At 58.9% G+C, this 22,923-nt stretch overlaps 1 protein-coding gene across 1 annotated transcript; it reads left to right on the top strand.

Annotated features, from left to right (window-relative positions):
- Positions 1-35: 35 nt before the first annotated feature.
- On the top strand, positions 36-21,883 carry cpsf4 (cleavage and polyadenylation specific factor 4). Its single transcript, XM_047038371.1, has 8 exons — positions 36-442; positions 678-728; positions 863-1,015; positions 1,429-1,524; positions 1,856-1,949; positions 21,056-21,128; positions 21,249-21,416; positions 21,714-21,883. The coding sequence occupies exons 1-8, from the start codon at positions 340-342 to the stop codon at positions 21,780-21,782; spliced, it is 807 nt and encodes a 268-aa protein (XP_046894327.1). The 5' UTR covers positions 36-339; the 3' UTR covers positions 21,783-21,883.
- The last annotated feature ends 1,040 nt before the right edge of the window (positions 21,884-22,923 follow it).

The following is a 22,923-nucleotide window of genomic DNA, read 5'->3' as shown; positions in this document are numbered from 1 at the left end:
TGATTGCATTTGCCTTGCCAAAGGTTGAAGTTCAACCGCGCCTGCGCGCATTCTGGAGGTTGCTAATTCAAGAAACATAATAGACTAGCAGCTACAAGTTACCGAGCAAACTTCATCACGTTTTAGTCAGGCAATGAATCCTGTGTTTTGTTAGCTTGCAAATTGTATTACTGTAACGTCTCGTATGAGCAGTAGTTCAGTTGATTTTCTATGTTTGGCTAAGCCGCTGGCTGAAATTACGGATAGCGAGGCATCGTTGTAGCTCAGATAGTTAGCCTAGCTAGCTAGCTGTTTAGCTTATTTTTCTATATCACTTCGAGCCCCAATCACATAGTAAACATGCAAGACCTTCTAGCCACTGTAGATCATATTAAGTTTGATCTAGAGATCGCTGTGGAGCAACAGCTTGGTGCCCAACCGTTACCGTTCCCTGGAATGGACAGTAAGTCTCTCGTGTTGTTACTTAGTAACACATGGATGTAGGCATAGCATGCCATTTCAAACCGAGCATCTAGCTACTGCATCAAACATCACAGGCCAGTGAATCTAATTCAACACGGTTAACAAAATTAATATAATTAAAGCTATTCGAGTTCCCTAGCTTATATTTTCTGTATAGGCTTGCCTTTCTTTAATGCTTTCCAAGCGTTCCAATATTGTGCTGTACGTTTCCTCAGAGTCAGGAGCTGCTGTCTGTGAGTTCTTCATGAGAGCAGCCTGCGTGAAAGGTAAAGTTTCAGAAGTAATTACAAGACAAACGATCCCTTCCTCTGTTAAACCCCAGTCCGGAGACCCGATGAACCCCTCAGCCTCACAGTACCACGATCCAGCCAGCTGATTCGTGTATGTGTCCCTTTCGCAGGTGGGATGTGCCCCTTTCGTCACATCAGCGGGGAGAAGACGGTGGTTTGTAAGCACTGGCTCCGAGGCCTGTGCAAGAAAGGAGACCAGTGCGAGTTCCTGCACGAGTACGACATGACCAAGATGCCAGAGTGCTACTTCTACTCCAAGTTCGGTCAGTCACCCAGCAGAGATTTGGGGGTTCCCCCCTTTGTACAACATCTAAAAAAAGTCCCCTTCTAAATGTATAGGGTAGAAATTTGCAGAGTTTGCATGAAACTGGTTGTTTTAACCAAAATTATTCTGCAAGATGGGTTTCAACTGCATTTAAGTTCCCTGTAACAGGCTAACCTGCAGTTTGGCAAATTCCCCATGTATTCCCCATGTACTCCCCATGTACTCCCCATGTATTCCCCATGTATTCCCCATGTACTCCCCATGTATTCTCATCCATTCTCATGGAGAGTTTCCAACATTGCATTACCCTGTTTCTAATGCACACCAACACAGCACTTGGGTATCAGCCAGATGGGGGTTCCTAGTTCCCCCTCCTCATCTCCTGTCTGTCTCTGGGGCTGGGTCCTCCAGGTGAATGCAGTAACAAGGAGTGTCCGTTCCTGCACATTGATCCAGAGTCCAAGATCAAGGACTGCCCCTGGTACGACCGAGGGTTCTGCAAACACGGTACGTCCCATGAAGAAGCTGAGCGACACCATGACACGTGTTACTCACACACACTGACCTACACACACACACTGACCTACACACACACACTGACCGACACACACACACTGACCTACACACACACACTGACCTACACACACACACTGACCGACACACACACTGACCGACACATACACACTGACCTACACACACACACACTGACCTACACACACACACACACTGACCTACACGCACACACACTTCATTTCCTGTGTATCAGTTGAGTTCAGCTAGTCTCCTCCTCATTGCTTGGTCTGCTGTCTCTCCCTGTGGCCCTTGCTGGCCCCTGCAGGTCCTGACTGCAGGCACAGACACACCAGGAGGGTCATCTGTGGGAACTACCTGGTGGGCTTCTGTCCCGAGGGCAAGTCCTGTAAATTCATGCAGTGAGTGTTCCACCTCCCCTAACCCTCCTCCACTGGGCAGTGAGTGTTCCACCTCCCCTAACCCACCTCCACTGGGCAGTGAGTGTTCCACCTCCCCTAACCCACCTCCACTGGGCAGTGAGTGTTCCACCTCCCCTAACCCACCTCCACTGGGCAGTGAGTGTTCCACCTCCTCTAACCCACCTCCACTGGGCAGTGAGTGTTCCACCTCCCCTAACCCACCTCCACTGGGCAGTGAGTGTTCCACCTCCCCTAACCCACCTCCACTGGGCAGTGAGTGTTCCACCTCCTCTAACCCACCTCCACTGGGCAGTGAGTTCCACCTCCCCTAACCCACCTCCACTGGGCAGTGAGTGTTCCACCTCCCCTAACCCACCTCCACTGGGCAGTGAGTGTTCCACCTCCTCTAACCCACCTCCACTGGGCAGTGAGTGTTCCACCTCCCCTAACCCACCTCCACTGGGCAGTGAGTGTTCCACCTCCCCTAACCCACCTCCACTGGGCAGTGAGTGTTCCACCTCCCCTAACCCACCTCCACTGGGCAGTGAGTGTTCCACCTCCCCTAACCCACCTCCACTGGGCAGTGAGTGTTCCACCTCCCCTAACCCACCTCCACTGGGCAGTGAGTGTTCCACCTCCTCTAACCCACCTCCACTGGGCAGTGAGTGTTCCACCTCCCCTAACCCACCTCCACTGGGCAGTGAGTGTTCCACCTCCCCTAACCCACCTCCACTGGGCAGTGAGTGTTCCACCTCCTCTAACCCACCTCCACTGGGCAGTGAGTTCCACCTCCCCTAACCCACCTCCACTGGGCAGTGAGTGTTCCACCTCCCCTAACCCACCTCCACTGGGCAGTGAGTGTTCCACCTCCTCTAACCCACCTCCACTGGGCAGTGAGTGTTCCACCTCCCCTAACCCACCTCCACTGGGCAGTGAGTGTTCCACCTCCCCTAACCCACCTCCACTGGGCAGTGAGTGTTCCACCTCCCCTAACCCACCTCCACTGGGCAGTGAGTGTTCCACCTCCCCTAACCCACCTCCACTGGGCAGTGAGTGTTCCACCTCCCCTAACCCACCTCCACTGGGCAGTGAGTGTTCCACCTCCTCTAACCCACCTCCACTGGGCAGTGAGTGTTCCACCTCCCCTAACCCACCTCCACTGGGCAGTGAGTGTTCCACCTCCCCTAACCCACCTCCACTGGGCAGTGAGTGTTCCACCTCCTCTAACCCACCTCCACTGGGCAGTGAGTTCCACCTCCCCTAACCCACCTCCACTGGGCAGTGAGTGTTCCACCTCCCCTAACCCACCTCCACTGGGCAGTGAGTGTTCCACCTCCTCTAACCCACCTCCACTGGGCAGTGAGTGTTCCACCTCCCCTAACCCACCTCCACTGGGCAGTGAGTGTTCCACCTCCTCTAACCCACCTCCACTGGGCAGTGAGTGTTCCACCTCCTCTAACCCACCTCCACTGGGCAGTGAGTGTTCCACCTCCCCTAACCCTCCACTGGGCAGTGAGTGTTCCACCTCCCCTAACCCACCTCCACTGGGCAGTGAGTGTTCCACCTCCTCTAACCCACCTCCACTGGGCAGTGAGTGTTCCACCTCCCCTAACCCACCTCCACTGGGCAGTGAGTGTTCCACCTCCTCTAACCCACCTCCACTGGGCAGTGAGTGTTCCACCTCCTCTAACCCACCTCCACTGGGCAGTGAGTGTTCCACCTCCTCTAACCCACCTCCACTGGGCAGTGAGTGTTCCACCTCCTCTAACCCACCTCCACTGGGCAGTGAGTGTTCCACCTCCTCTAACCCACCTCCACTGGGCAGTGAGTGTTCCACCTCCTCTAACCCTCCACTGGGCAGTGAGTTCCACCTCCCCTAACCCACCTCCACTGGGCAGTGAGTGTTCCACCTCCCCTAACCCACCTCCACTGGGCAGTGAGTTCCACCTCCTCTAACCCACCTCCACTGGGCAGTGAGTGTTCCACCTCCTCTAACCCACCTCCACTGGGCAGTGAGTGTTCCACCTCCTCTAACCCACCTCCACTGGGCAGTGAGTGTTCCACCTCCTCTAACCCACCTCCACTGGGCAGTGAGTGTTCCACCTCCTCTAACCCACCTCCACTGGGCAGTGAGTGTTCCACCTCCCCTAACCCACCTCCACTGGGCAGTGAGTGTTCCACCTCCTCTAACCCACCTCCACTGGGCAGTGAGTGGGCAGTGAGTGTTCCACCTCCTCTAACCCACCAGTGAGTGTTCCACCTCCTCTAACCCACCTCCACTGGGCAGTGAGTGTTCCACCTCCTCTAACCCACCTCCACTGGGCAGTGAGTTCCACCTCCTCTAACCCACCTCCACTGGGCAGTGAGTGTTCCACCTCCCCTAACCCACCTCCACTGGGCAGTGAGTGTCCACCTCCTCTAACCCACCTCCACTGGGCAGTGAGTGTTCCACCTCCTCTAACCCACCTCCACTGGGCAGTGAGTGTTCCACCTCCTCTAACCCACCTCCACTGGGCAGTGAGTGTTCCACCTCCTCTAACCCACCTCCACTGGGCAGTGAGTGTTCCACCTCCTCTAACCCACCTCCACTGGGCAGTGAGTGTTCCACCTCCTCTAACCCACCTCCACTGGGCAGTGAGTGTTCCACCTCCTCTAACCCACCTCCACTGGGCAGTGAGTTCCACCTCCCCTAACCCACCTCCACTGGGCAGTGAGTGTTCCACCTCCCCTAACCCACCTCCACTGGGCAGTGAGTGTTCCACCTCCCCTAACCCACCTCCACTGGGCAGTGAGTGTTCCACCTCCTCTAACCCACCTCCACTGGGCAGTGAGTGTTCCACCTCCCCTAACCCACCTCCACTGGGCAGTGAGTGTTCCACCTCCCCTAACCCACCTCCACTGGGCAGTGAGTGTTCCACCTCCTCTAACCCACCTCCACTGGGCAGTGAGTGTTCCACCTCCTCTAACCCACCTCCACTGGGCAGTGAGTGTTCCACCTCCTCTAACCCACCTCCACTGGGCAGTGAGTGTTCCACCTCCCCTAACCCACCTCCACTGGGCAGTGAGTGTTCCACCTCCCCTAACCCACCTCCACTGGGCAGTGAGTGTTCCACCTCCTCTAACCCACCTCCACTGGGCAGTGAGTGTTCCACCTCCCCTAACCCACCTCCACTGGGCAGTGAGTGTTCCACCTCCCCCCACCTAACCCACCTCCACTGGGCAGTGAGTGTTCCACCTCCTCTAACCCACCTCCACTGGGCAGTGAGTTCCACCTCCCCTAACCCACCTCCACTGGGCAGTGAGTGTTCCACCTCCCCTAACCCACCTCCACTGGGCAGTGAGTGTTCCACCTCCTCTAACCCACCTCCACTGGGCAGTGAGTGTTCCACCTCCTCTAACCCACCTCCACTGGGCAGTGAGTGTTCCACCTCCTCTAACCCACCTCCACTGGGCAGTGAGTGTTCCACCTCCTCTAACCCACCTCCACCTCCACTGTTCCACCTCCTCTAACCCACCTCCACTGGGCAGTGAGTGTTCCACCTCCTCCTAACCCACCTCCACTGGGCAGTGAGTGGGCAGTGAGTCCACCTCCTCTAACCCACCTCCACTGGGCAGTGAGTGTTCCACCTCCCCTAACCCACCTCCACTGGGCAGTGAGTGTTCCACCTCCCCTAACCCTCCACTGGGCAGTGAGTGTTCCACCTCCCCTAACCCTCCACTGGGCAGTGAGTGTTCCACCTCCCCTAACCCACCTCCACTGGGCAGTGAGTGTTCCACCTCCTCTAACCCACCTCCACTGGGCAGTGAGTGTTCCACCTCCCCTAACCCACCTCCACTGGGCAGTGAGTGTTCCACCTCCTCTAACCCACCTCCACTGGGCAGTGAGTGTTCCACCTCCTCTAACCCACCTCCACTGGGCAGTGAGTGTTCCACCTCCTCTAACCCACCTCCACTGGGCAGTGAGTGTTCCACCTCCTCTAACCCACCTCCACTGGGCAGTGAGTGTTCCACCTCCTCTAACCCACCTCCACTGGGCAGTGAGTGTTCCACCTCCTCTAACCCACCTCCACTGGGCAGTGAGTTCCACCTCCCCTAACCCACCTCCACTGGGCAGTGAGTGTTCCACCTCCCCTAACCCACCTCCACTGGGCAGTGAGTTCCACCTCCTCTAACCCACCTCCACTGGGCAGTGAGTGTTCCACCTCCTCTAACCCACCTCCACTGGGCAGTGAGTGTTCCACCTCCTCTAACCCACCTCCACTGGGCAGTGAGTGTTCCACCTCCTCTAACCCACCTCCACTGGGCAGTGAGTGTTCCACCTCCTCTAACCCACCTCCACTGGGCAGTGAGTGTTCCACCTCCCCTAACCCACCTCCACTGGGCAGTGAGTGTTCCACCTCCTCTAACCCACCTCCACTGGGCAGTGAGTGTTCCACCTCCTCTAACCCACCTCCACTGGGCAGTGAGTGTTCCACCTCCTCTAACCCTCCACTGGGCAGTGAGTTCCACCTCCTCTAACCCACCTCCACTGGGCAGTGAGTGTTCCACCTCCCCTAACCCACCTCCACTGGGCAGTGAGTTCCACCTCCTCTAACCCACCTCCACTGGGCAGTGAGTGTTCCACCTCCTCTAACCCACCTCCACTGGGCAGTGAGTGTTCCACCTCCTCTAACCCACCTCCACTGGGCAGTGAGTGTTCCACCTCCTCTAACCCACCTCCACTGGGCAGTGAGTGTTCCACCTCCTCTAACCCACCTCCACTGGGCAGTGAGTGTTCCACCTCCTCTAACCCACCTCCACTGGGCAGTGAGTTCCACCTCCCCTAACCCACCTCCACTGGGCAGTGAGTGTTCCACCTCCCCTAACCCACCTCCACTGGGCAGTGAGTTCCACCTCCCCTAACCCACCTCCACTGGGCAGTGAGTTCCACCTCCCCTAACCCACCTCCACTGGGCAGTGAGTCCACCTCCCCTAACCCACCTCCACCACCTCCTCTAACCCACCTCCGGGCAGTGAGTGCTTGAGTTCCACCTCCTCTAACCCACCTCCGCTGGGCACTGGGCAGTGAGTTCCACCTCCTCTAACCCACCTCCACTGGGCAGTGAGTTCCACCTCCCCTAACCCACCTCCACTGGGCAGTGAGTTCCACCTCCCCTAACCCACCTCCGCTGGGCAGTGAGTGTTCCACCTCCTCTAACCCACCTCCGCTGGGCAGTGAGTTCCACCTCCTCTAACCCACCTCCGCTGGGCAGTGAGTTCCACCTCCTCTAACCCACCTCCGCTGGGCAGTGAGTTCCACCTCCCCTAACCCACCTCCACTGGGCAGTGAGTTCCACCTCCCCTAACCCACCTCCACTGGGCAGTGAGTGTTCCACCTCCCCTAACCCACCTCCACTGGGCAGTGAGTGTTCCACCTCCTCTAACCCACCTCCACTGGGCAGTGAGTGTTCCACCTCCCCTAACCCACCTCCACTGGGCAGTGAGTGTTCCACCTCCTCTAACCCACCTCCACTGGGCAGTGAGTTCCACCTCCCCTAACCCACCTCCACTGGGCAGTGAGTGTTCCACCTCCCCTAACCCACCTCCGCTGGGCAGTGAGTTCCACCTCCTCTAACCCACCTCCACTGGGCAGTGAGTGTTCCACCTCCTCTAACCCACCTCCACTGGGCAGTGAGTGTTCCACCTCCCCTAACCCACCTCCACTGGGCAGTGAGTGTTCCACCTCCTCTAACCCACCTCCACTGGGCAGTGAGTTCCACCTCCCCTAACCCACCTCCACTGGGCAGTGAGTGTTCCACCTCCCCTAACCCACCTCCACTGGGCAGTGAGTTCCACCTCCCCTAACCCACCTCCACTGGGCAGTGAGTTCCACCTCCCCTAACCCACCTCCGCTGGGCAGTGAGTGTTCCACCTCCTCTAACCCACCTCCGCTGGGCAGTGAGTTCCACCTCCTCTAACCCACCTCCGCTGGGCAGTGAGTTCCACCTCCTCTAACCCACCTCCGCTGGGCAGTGAGTTCCACCTCCCCTAACCCACCTCCACTGGGCAGTGAGTTCCACCTCCCCTAACCCACCTCCACTGGGCAGTGAGTGTTCCACCTCCCCTAACCCACCTCCACTGGGCAGTGAGTGTTCCACCTCCTCTAACCCACCTCCACTGGGCAGTGAGTGTTCCACCTCCCCTAACCCACCTCCACTGGGCAGTGAGTGTTCCACCTCCTCTAACCCACCTCCACTGGGCAGTGAGTTCCACCTCCCCTAACCCTCCACTGGGCAGTGAGTGTTCCACCTCCCCTAACCCACCTCCACTGGGCAGTGAGTGTTCCACCTCCTCTAACCCACCTCCACTGGGCAGTGAGTGTTCCACCTCCCCTAACCCACCTCCACTGGGCAGTGAGTGTTCCACCTCCTCTAACCCACCTCCACTGGGCAGTGAGTGTTCCACCTCCTCTAACCCACCTCCACTGGGCAGTGAGTGTTCCACCTCCTCTAACCCACCTCCACTGGGCAGTGAGTGTTCCACCTCCTCTAACCCACCTCCACTGGGCAGTGAGTGTTCCACCTCCTCTAACCCACCTCCACTGGGCAGTGAGTGTTCCACCTCCTCTAACCCTCCACTGGGCAGTGAGTTCCACCTCCCCTAACCCACCTCCACTGGGCAGTGAGTGTTCCACCTCCCCTAACCCACCTCCACTGGGCAGTGAGTTCCACCTCCTCTAACCCACCTCCACTGGGCAGTGAGTGTTCCACCTCCTCTAACCCACCTCCACTGGGCAGTGAGTGTTCCACCTCCTCTAACCCACCTCCACTGGGCAGTGAGTGTTCCACCTCCTCTAACCCACCTCCACTGGGCAGTGAGTGTTCCACCTCCTCTAACCCACCTCCACTGGGCAGTGAGTGTTCCACCTCCCCTAACCCACCTCCACTGGGCAGTGAGTGTTCCACCTCCTCTAACCCACCTCCACTGGGCAGTGAGTGTTCCACCTCCTCTAACCCACCTCCACTGGGCAGTGAGTGTTCCACCTCCTCTAACCCTCCACTGGGCAGTGAGTTCCACCTCCTCTAACCCACCTCCACTGGGCAGTGAGTGTTCCACCTCCCCTAACCCACCTCCACTGGGCAGTGAGTTCCACCTCCTCTAACCCACCTCCACTGGGCAGTGAGTGTTCCACCTCCTCTAACCCACCTCCACTGGGCAGTGAGTGTTCCACCTCCTCTAACCCACCTCCACTGGGCAGTGAGTGTTCCACCTCCTCTAACCCACCTCCACTGGGCAGTGAGTGTTCCACCTCCTCTAACCCACCTCCACTGGGCAGTGAGTGTTCCACCTCCTCTAACCCACCTCCACTGGGCAGTGAGTGTTCCACCTCCTCTAACCCACCTCCACTGGGCAGTGAGTTCCACCTCCCCTAACCCACCTCCACTGGGCAGTGAGTGTTCCACCTCCCCTAACCCACCTCCACTGGGCAGTGAGTTCCACCTCCCCTAACCCACCTCCACTGGGCAGTGAGTGTTCCACCTCCCCTAACCCACCTCCACTGGGCAGTGAGTGTTCCACCTCCTCTAACCCACCTCCACTGGGCAGTGAGTTCCACCTCCTCTAACCCACCTCCACTGGGCAGTGAGTTCCACCTCCCCTAACCCACCTCCACTGGGCAGTGAGTTCCACCTCCCCTAACCCACCTCCGCTGGGCAGTGAGTGTTCCACCTCCTCTAACCCACCTCCGCTGGGCAGTGAGTTCCACCTCCTCTAACCCACCTCCGCTGGGCAGTGAGTTCCACCTCCTCTAACCCACCTCCGCTGGGCAGTGAGTTCCACCTCCCCTAACCCACCTCCACTGGGCAGTGAGTTCCACCTCCCCTAACCCACCTCCACTGGGCAGTGAGTGTTCCACCTCCCCTAACCCACCTCCACTGGGCAGTGAGTGTTCCACCTCCTCTAACCCACCTCCACTGGGCAGTGAGTGTTCCACCTCCCCTAACCCACCTCCACTGGGCAGTGAGTGTTCCACCTCCTCTAACCCACCTCCACTGGGCAGTGAGTTCCACCTCCCCTAACCCACCTCCACTGGGCAGTGAGTGTTCCACCTCCCCTAACCCACCTCCGCTGGGCAGTGAGTTCCACCTCCTCTAACCCACCTCCACTGGGCAGTGAGTGTTCCACCTCCTCTAACCCACCTCCACTGGGCAGTGAGTGTTCCACCTCCCCTAACCCACCTCCACTGGGCAGTGAGTGTTCCACCTCCTCTAACCCACCTCCACTGGGCAGTGAGTTCCACCTCCCCTAACCCACCTCCACTGGGCAGTGAGTGTTCCACCTCCCCTAACCCACCTCCACTGGGCAGTGAGTTCCACCTCCCCTAACCCACCTCCACTGGGCAGTGAGTTCCACCTCCCCTAACCCACCTCCGCTGGGCAGTGAGTGTTCCACCTCCTCTAACCCACCTCCGCTGGGCAGTGAGTTCCACCTCCTCTAACCCACCTCCGCTGGGCAGTGAGTTCCACCTCCTCTAACCCACCTCCGCTGGGCAGTGAGTTCCACCTCCCCTAACCCACCTCCACTGGGCAGTGAGTTCCACCTCCCCTAACCCACCTCCACTGGGCAGTGAGTGTTCCACCTCCCCTAACCCACCTCCACTGGGCAGTGAGTGTTCCACCTCCTCTAACCCACCTCCACTGGGCAGTGAGTGTTCCACCTCCCCTAACCCACCTCCACTGGGCAGTGAGTGTTCCACCTCCTCTAACCCACCTCCACTGGGCAGTGAGTTCCACCTCCCCTAACCCACCTCCACTGGGCAGTGAGTGTTCCACCTCCCCTAACCCACCTCCACTGGGCAGTGAGTTCCACCTCCCCTAACCCACCTCCACTGGGCAGTGAGTTCCACCTCCCCTAACCCACCTCCGCTGGGCAGTGAGTGTTCCACCTCCTCTAACCCACCTCCGCTGGGCAGTGAGTTCCACCTCCTCTAACCCACCTCCGCTGGGCAGTGAGTTCCACCTCCTCTAACCCACCTCCGCTGGGCAGTGAGTTCCACCTCCCCTAACCCACCTCCACTGGGCAGTGAGTTCCACCTCCCCTAACCCACCTCCACTGGGCAGTGAGTGTTCCACCTCCCCTAACCCACCTCCACTGGGCAGTGAGTGTTCCACCTCCCCTAACCCACCTCCACTGGGCAGTGAGTGTTCCACCTCCTCTAACCCACCTCCACTGGGCAGTGAGTGTTCCACCTCCCCTAACCCACCTCCACTGGGCAGTGAGTGTTCCACCTCCTCTAACCCACCTCCACTGGGCAGTGAGTTCCACCTCCCCTAACCCACCTCCACTGGGCAGTGAGTGTTCCACCTCCCCTAACCCACCTCCACTGGGCAGTGAGTTCCACCTCCCCTAACCCACCTCCACTGGGCAGTGAGTTCCACCTCCCCTAACCCACCTCCGCTGGGCAGTGAGTGTTCCACCTCCTCTAACCCACCTCCGCTGGGCAGTGAGTTCCACCTCCTCTAACCCACCTCCGCTGGGCAGTGAGTTCCACCTCCTCTAACCCACCTCCGCTGGGCAGTGAGTTCCACCTCCCCTAACCCACCTCCACTGGGCAGTGAGTTCCACCTCCCCTAACCCACCTCCACTGGGCAGTGAGTGTTCCACCTCCCCTAACCCACCTCCACTGGGCAGTGAGTGTTCCACCTCCTCTAACCCACCTCCACTGGGCAGTGAGTGTTCCACCTCCCCTAACCCACCTCCACTGGGCAGTGAGTGTTCCACCTCCTCTAACCCACCTCCACTGGGCAGTGAGTTCCACCTCCCCTAACCCACCTCCACTGGGCAGTGAGTGTTCCACCTCCCCTAACCCACCTCCACTGGGCAGTGAGTTCCACCTCCCCTAACCCACCTCCACTGGGCAGTGAGTTCCACCTCCCCTAACCCACCTCCGCTGGGCAGTGAGTGTTCCACCTCCTCTAACCCACCTCCGCTGGGCAGTGAGTTCCACCTCCTCTAACCCACCTCCGCTGGGCAGTGAGTTCCACCTCCTCTAACCCACCTCCGCTGGGCAGTGAGTTCCACCTCCCCTAACCCACCTCCACTGGGCAGTGAGTGTTCCACCTCCTCTAACCCACCTCCACTGGGCAGTGAGTGTTCCACCTCCCCTAACCCACCTCCACTGGGCAGTGAGTGTTCCACCTCCTCTAACCCACCTCCACTGGGCAGTGAGTTCCACCTCCCCTAACCCACCTCCACTGGGCAGTGAGTGTTCCACCTCCCCTAACCCACCTCCACTGGGCAGTGAGTTCCACCTCCCCTAACCCACCTCCACTGGGCAGTGAGTTCCACCTCCCCTAACCCACCTCCGCTGGGCAGTGAGTGTTCCACCTCCTCTAACCCACCTCCGCTGGGCAGTGAGTTCCACCTCCTCTAACCCACCTCCGCTGGGCAGTGAGTTCCACCTCCCCTAACCCACCTCCACTGGGCAGTGAGTTCCACCTCCCCTAACCCACCTCCACTGGGCAGTGAGTTCCACCTCCCCTAACCCACCTCCGCTGGGCAGTGAGTGTTCCACCTCCTCTAACCCACCTCCGCTGGGCAGTGAGTTCCACCTCCTCTAACCCACCTCCGCTGGGCAGTGAGTTCCACCTCCTCTAACCCACCTCCGCTGGGCAGTGAGTTCCACCTCCCCTAACCCACCTCCACTGGGCAGTGAGTTCCACCTCCCCTAACCCACCTCCACTGGGCAGTGAGTGTTCCACCTCCCCTAACCCACCTCCACTGGGCAGTGAGTGTTCCACCTCCTCTAACCCACCTCCACTGGGCAGTGAGTGTTCCACCTCCCCTAACCCACCTCCACTGGGCAGTGAGTGTTCCACCTCCTCTAACCCACCTCCACTGGGCAGTGAGTTCCACCTCCCCTAACCCTCCACTGGGCAGTGAGTGTTCCACCTCCCCTAACCCACCTCCACTGGGCAGTGAGTGTTCCACCTCCTCTAACCCACCTCCACTGGGCAGTGAGTGTTCCACCTCCCCTAACCCACCTCCACTGGGCAGTGAGTGTTCCACCTCCTCTAACCCACCTCCACTGGGCAGTGAGTGTTCCACCTCCTCTAACCCACCTCCACTGGGCAGTGAGTGTTCCACCTCCTCTAACCCACCTCCACTGGGCAGTGAGTGTTCCACCTCCTCTAACCCACCTCCACTGGGCAGTGAGTGTTCCACCTCCTCTAACCCACCTCCACTGGGCAGTGAGTGTTCCACCTCCTCTAACCCTCCACTGGGCAGTGAGTTCCACCTCCCCTAACCCACCTCCACTGGGCAGTGAGTGTTCCACCTCCCCTAACCCACCTCCACTGGGCAGTGAGTTCCACCTCCTCTAACCCACCTCCACTGGGCAGTGAGTGTTCCACCTCCTCTAACCCACCTCCACTTCCACCTCCTCTAACCCACCTCCACTGGGCAGTGAGTGTTCCACCTCCTCTAACCCACCTCCACTGGGCAGTGAGTGTTCCACCTCCTCTAACCCACCTCCACTGGGCAGTGAGTGTTCCACCTCCTCTAACCCACCTCCACTGGGCAGTGAGTGTTCCACCTCCCCTAACCCACCTCCACTGGGCAGTGAGTGTTCCACCTCCTCTAACCCACCTCCACTGGGCAGTGAGTGTTCCACCTCCTCTAACCCACCTCCACTGGGCAGTGAGTGTTCCACCTCCTCTAACCCTCCACTGGGCAGTGAGTTCCACCTCCTCTAACCCACCTCCACTGGGCAGTGAGTGTTCCACCTCCCCTAACCCACCTCCACTGGGCAGTGAGTTCCACCTCCTCTAACCCACCTCCACTGGGCAGTGAGTGTTCCACCTCCTCTAACCCACCTCCACTGGGCAGTGAGTGTTCCACCTCCTCTAACCCACCTCCACTGGGCAGTGAGTGTTCCACCTCCTCTAACCCACCTCCACTGGGCAGTGAGTTCCACCTCCCCTAACCCACCTCCACTGTTCCACCTCCTCTAACCCACCTCCACTGGGCAGTGAGTGTTCCACCTCCTCTAACCCACCTCCACTGGGCAGTGAGTGTTCCACCTCCTCTAACCCACCTCCACTGGGCAGTGAGTGTTCCACCTCCTCTAACCCACCTCCACTGGGCAGTGAGTTCCACCTCCCCTAACCCACCTCCACTGGGCAGTGAGTGTTCCACCTCCCCTAACCCACCTCCACTGGGCAGTGAGTTCCACCTCCCCTAACCCACCTCCACTGGGCAGTGAGTGTTCCACCTCCCCTAACCCACCTCCACTGGGCAGTGAGTGTTCCACCTCCTCTAACCCACCTCCACTGGGCAGTGAGTTCCACCTCCTCTAACCCACCTCCACTGGGCAGTGAGTTCCACCTCCCCTAACCCACCTCCACTGGGCAGTGAGTTCCACCTCCCCTAACCCACCTCCGCTGGGCAGTGAGTGTTCCACCTCCTCTAACCCACCTCCGCTGGGCAGTGAGTTCCACCTCCTCTAACCCACCTCCGCTGGGCAGTGAGTTCCACCTCCTCTAACCCACCTCCGCTGGGCAGTGAGTTCCACCTCCCCTAACCCACCTCCACTGGGCAGTGAGTTCCACCTCCCCTAACCCACCTCCACTGGGCAGTGAGTGTTCCACCTCCCCTAACCCACCTCCACTGGGCAGTGAGTGTTCCACCTCCTCTAACCCACCTCCACTGGGCAGTGAGTGTTCCACCTCCCCTAACCCACCTCCACTGGGCAGTGAGTGTTCCACCTCCTCTAACCCACCTCCACTGGGCAGTGAGTTCCACCTCCCCTAACCCACCTCCACTGGGCAGTGAGTGTTCCACCTCCCCTAACCCACCTCCGCTGGGCAGTGAGTTCCACCTCCTCTAACCCACCTCCACTGGGCAGTGAGTGTTCCACCTCCTCTAACCCACCTCCACTGGGCAGTGAGTGTTCCACCTCCCCTAACCCACCTCCACTGGGCAGTGAGTGTTCCACCTCCTCTAACCCACCTCCACTGGGCAGTGAGTTCCACCTCCCCTAACCCACCTCCACTGGGCAGTGAGTGTTCCACCTCCCCTAACCCACCTCCACTGGGCAGTGAGTTCCACCTCCCCTAACCCACCTCCACTGGGCAGTGAGTTCCACCTCCCCTAACCCACCTCCGCTGGGCAGTGAGTGTTCCACCTCCTCTAACCCACCTCCGCTGGGCAGTGAGTTCCACCTCCTCTAACCCACCTCCGCTGGGCAGTGAGTTCCACCTCCTCTAACCCACCTCCGCTGGGCAGTGAGTTCCACCTCCCCTAACCCACCTCCACTGGGCAGTGAGTTCCACCTCCCCTAACCCACCTCCACTGGGCAGTGAGTGTTCCACCTCCCCTAACCCACCTCCACTGGGCAGTGAGTGTTCCACCTCCTCTAACCCACCTCCACTGGGCAGTGAGTGTTCCACCTCCCCTAACCCACCTCCACTGGGCAGTGAGTGTTCCACCTCCTCTAACCCACCTCCACTGGGCAGTGAGTTCCACCTCCCCTAACCCACCTCCACTGGGCAGTGAGTGTTCCACCTCCCCTAACCCACCTCCACTGGGCAGTGAGTTCCACCTCCCCTAACCCACCTCCACTGGGCAGTGAGTTCCACCTCCCCTAACCCACCTCCGCTGGGCAGTGAGTGTTCCACCTCCTCTAACCCACCTCCGCTGGGCAGTGAGTTCCACCTCCTCTAACCCACCTCCGCTGGGCAGTGAGTTCCACCTCCTCTAACCCACCTCCGCTGGGCAGTGAGTTCCACCTCCCCTAACCCACCTCCACTGGGCAGTGAGTTCCACCTCCCCTAACCCACCTCCACTGGGCAGTGAGTGTTCCACCTCCCCTAACCCACCTCCACTGGGCAGTGAGTGTTCCACCTCCCCTAACCCACCTCCACTGGGCAGTGAGTGTTCCACCTCCTCTAACCCACCTCCACTGGGCAGTGAGTGTTCCACCTCCCCTAACCCACCTCCACTGGGCAGTGAGTGTTCCACCTCCTCTAACCCACCTCCACTGGGCAGTGAGTTCCACCTCCCCTAACCCACCTCCACTGGGCAGTGAGTGTTCCACCTCCCCTAACCCACCTCCACTGGGCAGTGAGTTCCACCTCCCCTAACCCACCTCCACTGGGCAGTGAGTTCCACCTCCCCTAACCCACCTCCGCTGGGCAGTGAGTGTTCCACCTCCTCTAACCCACCTCCGCTGGGCAGTGAGTTCCACCTCCTCTAACCCACCTCCGCTGGGCAGTGAGTTCCACCTCCTCTAACCCACCTCCGCTGGGCAGTGAGTTCCACCTCCCCTAACCCACCTCCACTGGGCAGTGAGTTCCACCTCCCCTAACCCACCTCCACTGGGCAGTGAGTGTTCCACCTCCCCTAACCCACCTCCACTGGGCAGTGAGTGTTCCACCTCCTCTAACCCACCTCCACTGGGCAGTGAGTGTTCCACCTCCCCTAACCCACCTCCACTGGGCAGTGAGTGTTCCACCTCCTCTAACCCACCTCCACTGGGCAGTGAGTTCCACCTCCCCTAACCCACCTCCACTGGGCAGTGAGTGTTCCACCTCCCCTAACCCACCTCCACTGGGCAGTGAGTTCCACCTCCCCTAACCCACCTCCACTGGGCAGTGAGTTCCACCTCCCCTAACCCACCTCCGCTGGGCAGTGAGTGTTCCACCTCCTCTAACCCACCTCCGCTGGGCAGTGAGTTCCACCTCCTCTAACCCACCTCCGCTGGGCAGTGAGTTCCACCTCCTCTAACCCACCTCCGCTGGGCAGTGAGTTCCACCTCCCCTAACCCACCTCCACTGGGCTGGGCAGTGAGTGTTCCACCTCCCCTAACCCACCTCCACTGGGCAGTGAGTGTTCCACCTCCTCTAACCCACCTCCACTGGGCAGTGAGTGTTCCACCTCCCCTAACCCACCTCCACTGGGCAGTGAGTGTTCCACCTCCTCTAACCCACCTCCACTGGGCAGTGAGTTCCACCTCCCCTAACCCACCTCCACTGGGCAGTGAGTGTTCCACCTCCCCTAACCCACCTCCACTGGGCAGTGAGTTCCACCTCCCCTAACCCACCTCCACTGGGCAGTGAGTTCCACCTCCCCTAACCCACCTCCGCTGGGCAGTGAGTGTTCCACCTCCTCTAACCCACCTCCGCTGGGCAGTGAGTTCCACCTCCTCTAACCCACCTCCGCTGGGCAGTGAGTTCCACCTCCTCTAACCCACCTCCGCTGGGCAGTGAGTTCCACCTCCCCTAACCCACCTCCACTGGGCAGTGAGTTCCACCTCCCCTAACCCACCTCCACTGGGCAGTGAGTGTTCCACCTCCCCTAACCCACCTCCACTGGGCAGTGAGTGTTCCACCTCCTCTAACCCACCTCCACTGGGCAGTGAGTGTTCCACCTCCCCTAACCCACCTCCACTGGGCAGTGAGTGTTCCACCTCCTCTAACCCACCTCCACTGGGCAGTGAGTTCCACCTCCCCTAACCCACCTCCACTGGGCAGTGAGTGTTCCACCTCCCCTAACCCACCTCCACTGGGCAGTGAGTTCCACCTCCCCTAACCCACCTCCACTGGGCAGTGAGTTCCACCTCCCCTAACCCACCTCCGCTGGGCAGTGAGTGTTCCACCTCCTCTAACCCACCTCCGCTGGGCAGTGAGTTCCACCTCCTCTAACCCACCTCCGCTGGGCAGTGAGTTCCACCTCCTCTAACCCACCTCCGCTGGGCAGTGAGTTCCACCTCCTCTAACCCACCTCCGCTGGGCAGTGAGTTCCACCTCCCCTAACCCACCTCCACTGGGCAGTGAGTTCCACCTCCCCTAACCCACCTCCACTGGGCAGTGAGTGTTCCACCTCCCCTAACCCACCTCCACTGGGCAGTGAGTGTTCCACCTCCTCTAACCCACCTCCACTGGGCAGTGAGTGTTCCACCTCCCCTAACCCACCTCCACTGGGCAGTGAGTGTTCCACCTCCTCTAACCCACCTCCACTGGGCAGTGAGTTCCACCTCCCCTAACCCACCTCCACTGGGCAGTGAGTGTTCCACCTCCCCTAACCCACCTCCACTGGGCAGTGAGTTCCACCTCCCCTAACCCACCTCCACTGGGCAGTGAGTTCCACCTCCCCTAACCCACCTCCGCTGGGCAGTGAGTGTTCCACCTCCTCTAACCCACCTCCGCTGGGCAGTGAGTTCCACCTCCTCTAACCCACCTCCGCTGGGCAGTGAGTTCCACCTCCTCTAACCCACCTCCGCTGGGCAGTGAGTTCCACCTCCCCTAACCCACCTCCACTGGGCAGTGAGTGTTCCACCTCCTCTAACCCACCTCCACTGGGCAGTGAGTGTTCCACCTCCCCTAACCCACCTCCACTGGGCAGTGAGTGTTCCACCTCCTCTAACCCACCTCCACTGGGCAGTGAGTTCCACCTCCCCTAACCCACCTCCACTGGGCAGTGAGTGTTCCACCTCCCCTAACCCACCTCCACTGGGCAGTGAGTTCCACCTCCCCTAACCCACCTCCACTGGGCAGTGAGTTCCACCTCCCCTAACCCACCTCCGCTGGGCAGTGAGTGTTCCACCTCCTCTAACCCACCTCCGCTGGGCAGTGAGTTCCACCTCCTCTAACCCACCTCCGCTGGGCAGTGAGTTCCACCTCCTCTAACCCACCTCCGCTGGGCAGTGAGTTCCACCTCCCCTAACCCACCTCCACTGGGCAGTGAGTTCCACCTCCCCTAACCCACCTCCACTGGGCAGTGAGTGTTCCACCTCCCCTAACCCACCTCCACTGGGCAGTGAGTGTTCCACCTCCTCTAACCCACCTCCACTGGGCAGTGAGTGTTCCACCTCCCCTAACCCACCTCCACTGGGCAGTGAGTGTTCCACCTCCTCTAACCCACCTCCACTGGGCAGTGAGTTCCACCTCCCCTAACCCACCTCCACTGGGCAGTGAGTGTTCCACCTCCCCTAACCCACCTCCACTGGGCAGTGAGTTCCACCTCCCCTAACCCACCTCCACTGGGCAGTGAGTTCCACCTCCCCTAACCCACCTCCGCTGGGCAGTGAGTGTTCCACCTCCTCTAACCCACCTCCGCTGGGCAGTGAGTTCCACCTCCTCTAACCCACCTCCGCTGGGCAGTGAGTTCCACCTCCTCTAACCCACCTCCGCTGGGCAGTGAGTTCCACCTCCCCTAACCCACCTCCACTGGGCAGTGAGTTCCACCTCCCCTAACCCACCTCCACTGGGCAGTGAGTGTTCCACCTCCCCTAACCCACCTCCACTGGGCAGTGAGTTCCACCTCCCCTAACCCACCTCCACTGGGCAGTGAGTTCCACCTCCCCTAACCCACCTCCCACCTCCTCTAACCCACCTCCGGGGCTGAGTGTTCCACCTCCTCTAACCCACCTCCGCTGGGCAGTGAGTTCCACCTCCCCTAACCCACCTCCACTGGGCAGTGAGTTCCACCTCCCCTAACCCACCTCCACTGCAGTGAGTGTTCCCCTAACCCACCTCCACTGGGCAGTGAGTTCCACCTCCCCTAACCCACCTCCGCTGGGCAGTGAGTGTTCCACCTCCTCTAACCCACCTCCGCTGGGCAGTGAGTGTTCCACCTCCTCTAACCCACCTCCGCTGGGCAGTGAGTTCCACCTCCCCTAACCCACCTCCACTGGGCAGTGAGTTCCACCTCCCCTAACCCACCTCCACTGGGCAGTGAGTGTTCCACCTCCCCTAACCCACCTCCACTGGGCAGTGAGTTCCACCTCCCCTAACCCACCTCCACTGGGCAGTGAGTTCCACCTCCTCTAACCCACCTCCGCTGGGCAGTGAGTTCCACCTCCCCTAACCCACCTCCGCTGGGCAGTGAGTGTTCCACCTCCTCTAACCCACCTCCGCTGGGCAGTGAGTTCCACCTCCTCTAACCCACCTCCGCTGGGCAGTGAGTTCCACCTCCCCTAACCCACCTCCACTGGGCAGTGAGTTCCACCTCCCCTAACCCACCTCCACTGGGCAGTGAGTGTTCCACCTCCCCTAACCCACCTCCACTGGGCAGTGAGTTCCACCTCCCCTAACCCACCTCCACTGGGCAGTGAGTTCCACCTCCTCTAACCCACCTCCGCTGGGCAGTGAGTTCCACCTCCCCTAACCCACCTCCACTGGGCAGTGAGTTCCACCTCCCCTAACCCACCTCCGCTGGGCAGTGAGTGTTCCACCTCCTCTAACCCACCTCCGCTGGGCAGTGAGTGTTCCACCTCCCCTAACCCACCTCCGCTGGGCAGTGAGTTCCACCTCCCCTAACCCACCTCCACTGGGCAGTGAGTTCCACCTCCCCTAACCCACCTCCGCTGGGCAGTGAGTGTTCCACCTCCTCTAACCCACCTCCGCTGGGCAGTGAGTGTTCCACCTCCCCTAACCCACCTCCGCTGGGCAGTGAGTGTTCCACCTCCTCTAACCCACCTCCGCTGGGCAGTGAGTGTTCCACCTCCTCTAACCCACCTCCGCTGGGCAGTGAGTGTTCCACCTCCTCTAACCCACCTCCGCTGGGCAGTGAGTGTTCCACCTCCCCTAACCCACCTCCGCTGGGCAGTGAGTGTTCCACCTCCCCTAACCCACCTCCACTGGGCAGTGAGTTCCACCTCCCCTAACCCACCTCCACTGGGCAGTGAGTTCCACCTCCCCTAACCCACCTCCACTGGGCAGTGAGTTCCACCTCCCCTAACCCACCTCCACTGGGCAGTGAGTTCCACCTCCCCTAACCCACCTCCACTGGGCAGTGAGTTCCACCTCCCCTAACCCACCTCCACTGGGCAGTGAGTTCCACCTCCCCTAACCCACCTCCACTGGGCAGTGAGTTCCACCTCCCCTAACCCACCTCCACTGGGCAGTGAGTTCCACCTCCTCTAACCCACCTCCGCTGGGCAGTGAGTTCCACCTCCTCTAACCCACCTCCGCTGGGCAGTGAAAATGGCACCCTTCTAACCGCAGCAGTGAAAAACAACACAAGGGACATATCATTGACAAACCTTTATTTGCATCTGCGAAATGAACATGTTAGTGTTGTGAACAGGGCCTCTCTGTGTGTGTGTGTGTGTGTGTGTCCGTCCCCAGCCCTCGCTTTGAGCTGCCAGTTGGAGCGTCCGAGCAGCCTCCTCTCCCCCTGCAGAACCAGAACCAGCAGAAGGTAAACAGCTACTCCAGTAACACACACTCTCTTACTCAGTTCTCTGTTTGCACGCTTCCATTCTCAAGCGCTAGCGTCAGTGAGCCGTCTCCATGACAACATTGTGTGATCCTCTCCCAGCCTGTGCCGTCGCTCGGCCGCTCATCCCTCTCTCTGATCCAGCTGACCAATCCTGGCACGGGGGGGGGCTACCAGCCGCGGCCTTACAGCATGGGGGGCAACATGCACCACAACAACATGGGGGGGAACAGGGGGCCACGCCCCCTCGACCAGGTCACTTGCTACAAGGTCAGTATGAGCTCTGTCTCTCTGTCTCTCACCCTCTCTGTCTCTCACCCTCTCTGTCTCCCCCCTCTCTCTGTCTCTCACCCTCTCTTTCTCTCACCCTCTCTGTCCCCCCCCTTTCTCTGCCTCTCACCCTCTCTTTCTCTCACCCTCTCTGTCTCTCACCCTCTCTGTCTCTCACCCTCTCTGTCTCTCACCCTCTCTGTCTCTCTCTCACAGAGCTTATTCAGATTCTTACATTTAGTCATGTTGCATCATTGAGCCCACCACTCTTCTGTCTCCCTGCCTCTCTGTCTGCAGTGTGGAGAGAAAGGTCACTACGCCAACAAATGCACCAAGGGCCACCTGGCCTTCCTGAGTGGTCAGTAACTCCAGCAGCAGTGCGACTGTCCCACTGCAGGAGGGGAGAGGGGGCTGCTGGTGCTCCTCTGCAGGAGGGGAGAGGGGGCTGCTGGTGTTCCTCTGCAGGGTAACCCCCCCCCCACACACACACACACACACATCCCCCCACACACACACCCACACACACACCCCCCCACACACACACACCCCCACACACACACCCCCACACACACACTTCCATGGAACAGAGGCAGCTTCTGGTGCAGCCAGCAGTGCTCAGTCTGCAGGAGGAACCAGACTTGAGAGAGACTATTAGACGGGAGGGATGCACATAGCCAGCCTAACCCTAACCCAGCAGGCTTTAGGGAATACAAACATGAACCGAATGGCAGTTCCAGCGTGAAGTGATATTTCAGTTGAAAGGTTACAGTTGTGATGTTTGAATGTCTCTTGTCAATAGGACTGAAATGAGATGGAATTCATCCCAATGCTGTATTTTACCATCATACATCTGATACATCGAAAGTCAACATTACTGCCCCTGAAGATCTTTTGATATAGATTATGCATTGACGCTTAAACCTCCTCCCTCCCACAATGTAAATTAATTATATAACTTCAATGTACTGATCCTACTGAAACTCAACATCCTTCAATTTTCATTTTGATAGTTCACTTTCCAGTAGACTTAAATATACACTGTTACACCTTCAAGAGTGGATGTGAGTCCGTTGTGCTTGTTTCCATGGGAACTTTTAGCACCTTTGTTTATTTGGTAACAGAGTGATTAAATGGTAACATCAGGTAATGTTTTCTACTTATTTTGGTCAAAAGCGAGAGCATGTTCATGGTTTGACACAAACTGTCGTTTGGGGGCACATAGTTAACCTAAAGAGCTGACTGACAGGGTTAACTGGTGACACCCCTATCTGTCCATCAAGGTGTTTATATCTCACAATGAATCCCAAAATACCAGACACTTAATATTTATGTAAATAGGTGATTTTTGTAAGCTTTGACATCTGTACTTGTCACTTCTGGAAGCTCAGTTTGTACATACAGTGGTTGCACCGGTGTCTGTTCTGCAACCTTTATGAATTTTACACAACCCTGCCTGAAGTGTTTTAACATCTTGTGAAATGATTGTTAAACCTAAGCGCTGTGCGAC

The sequence above is a fragment of the Hypomesus transpacificus genome, chromosome 17 (genome assembly GCF_021917145.1).
Source record: "Hypomesus transpacificus isolate Combined female chromosome 17, fHypTra1, whole genome shotgun sequence".
NCBI classification, from domain to species: Eukaryota; Metazoa; Chordata; class Actinopteri; order Osmeriformes; family Osmeridae; genus Hypomesus; species Hypomesus transpacificus.
Note: the sequence above shows the minus strand (reverse complement) of the source record. Positions and strands in the feature narration are given on the sequence as shown.

Bases quoted from the DNA above. Each gene is read 5' to 3' on its own strand.
- cpsf4 (XM_047038371.1), top strand. From the start codon at position 340: ATGCAAGACCTTCTAGCCACTGTAGATCATATTAAGTTTGATCTAGAG. The intron at 1,525-1,855 runs GTACGTCCCATG...TGGCCCCTGCAG, and splicing joins CCGAGGGTTCTGCAAACACG to GTCCTGACTGCAGGCACAGA. The intron at 21,129-21,248 runs GTAAACAGCTAC...ATCCTCTCCCAG, and splicing joins AGAACCAGAACCAGCAGAAG to CCTGTGCCGTCGCTCGGCCG.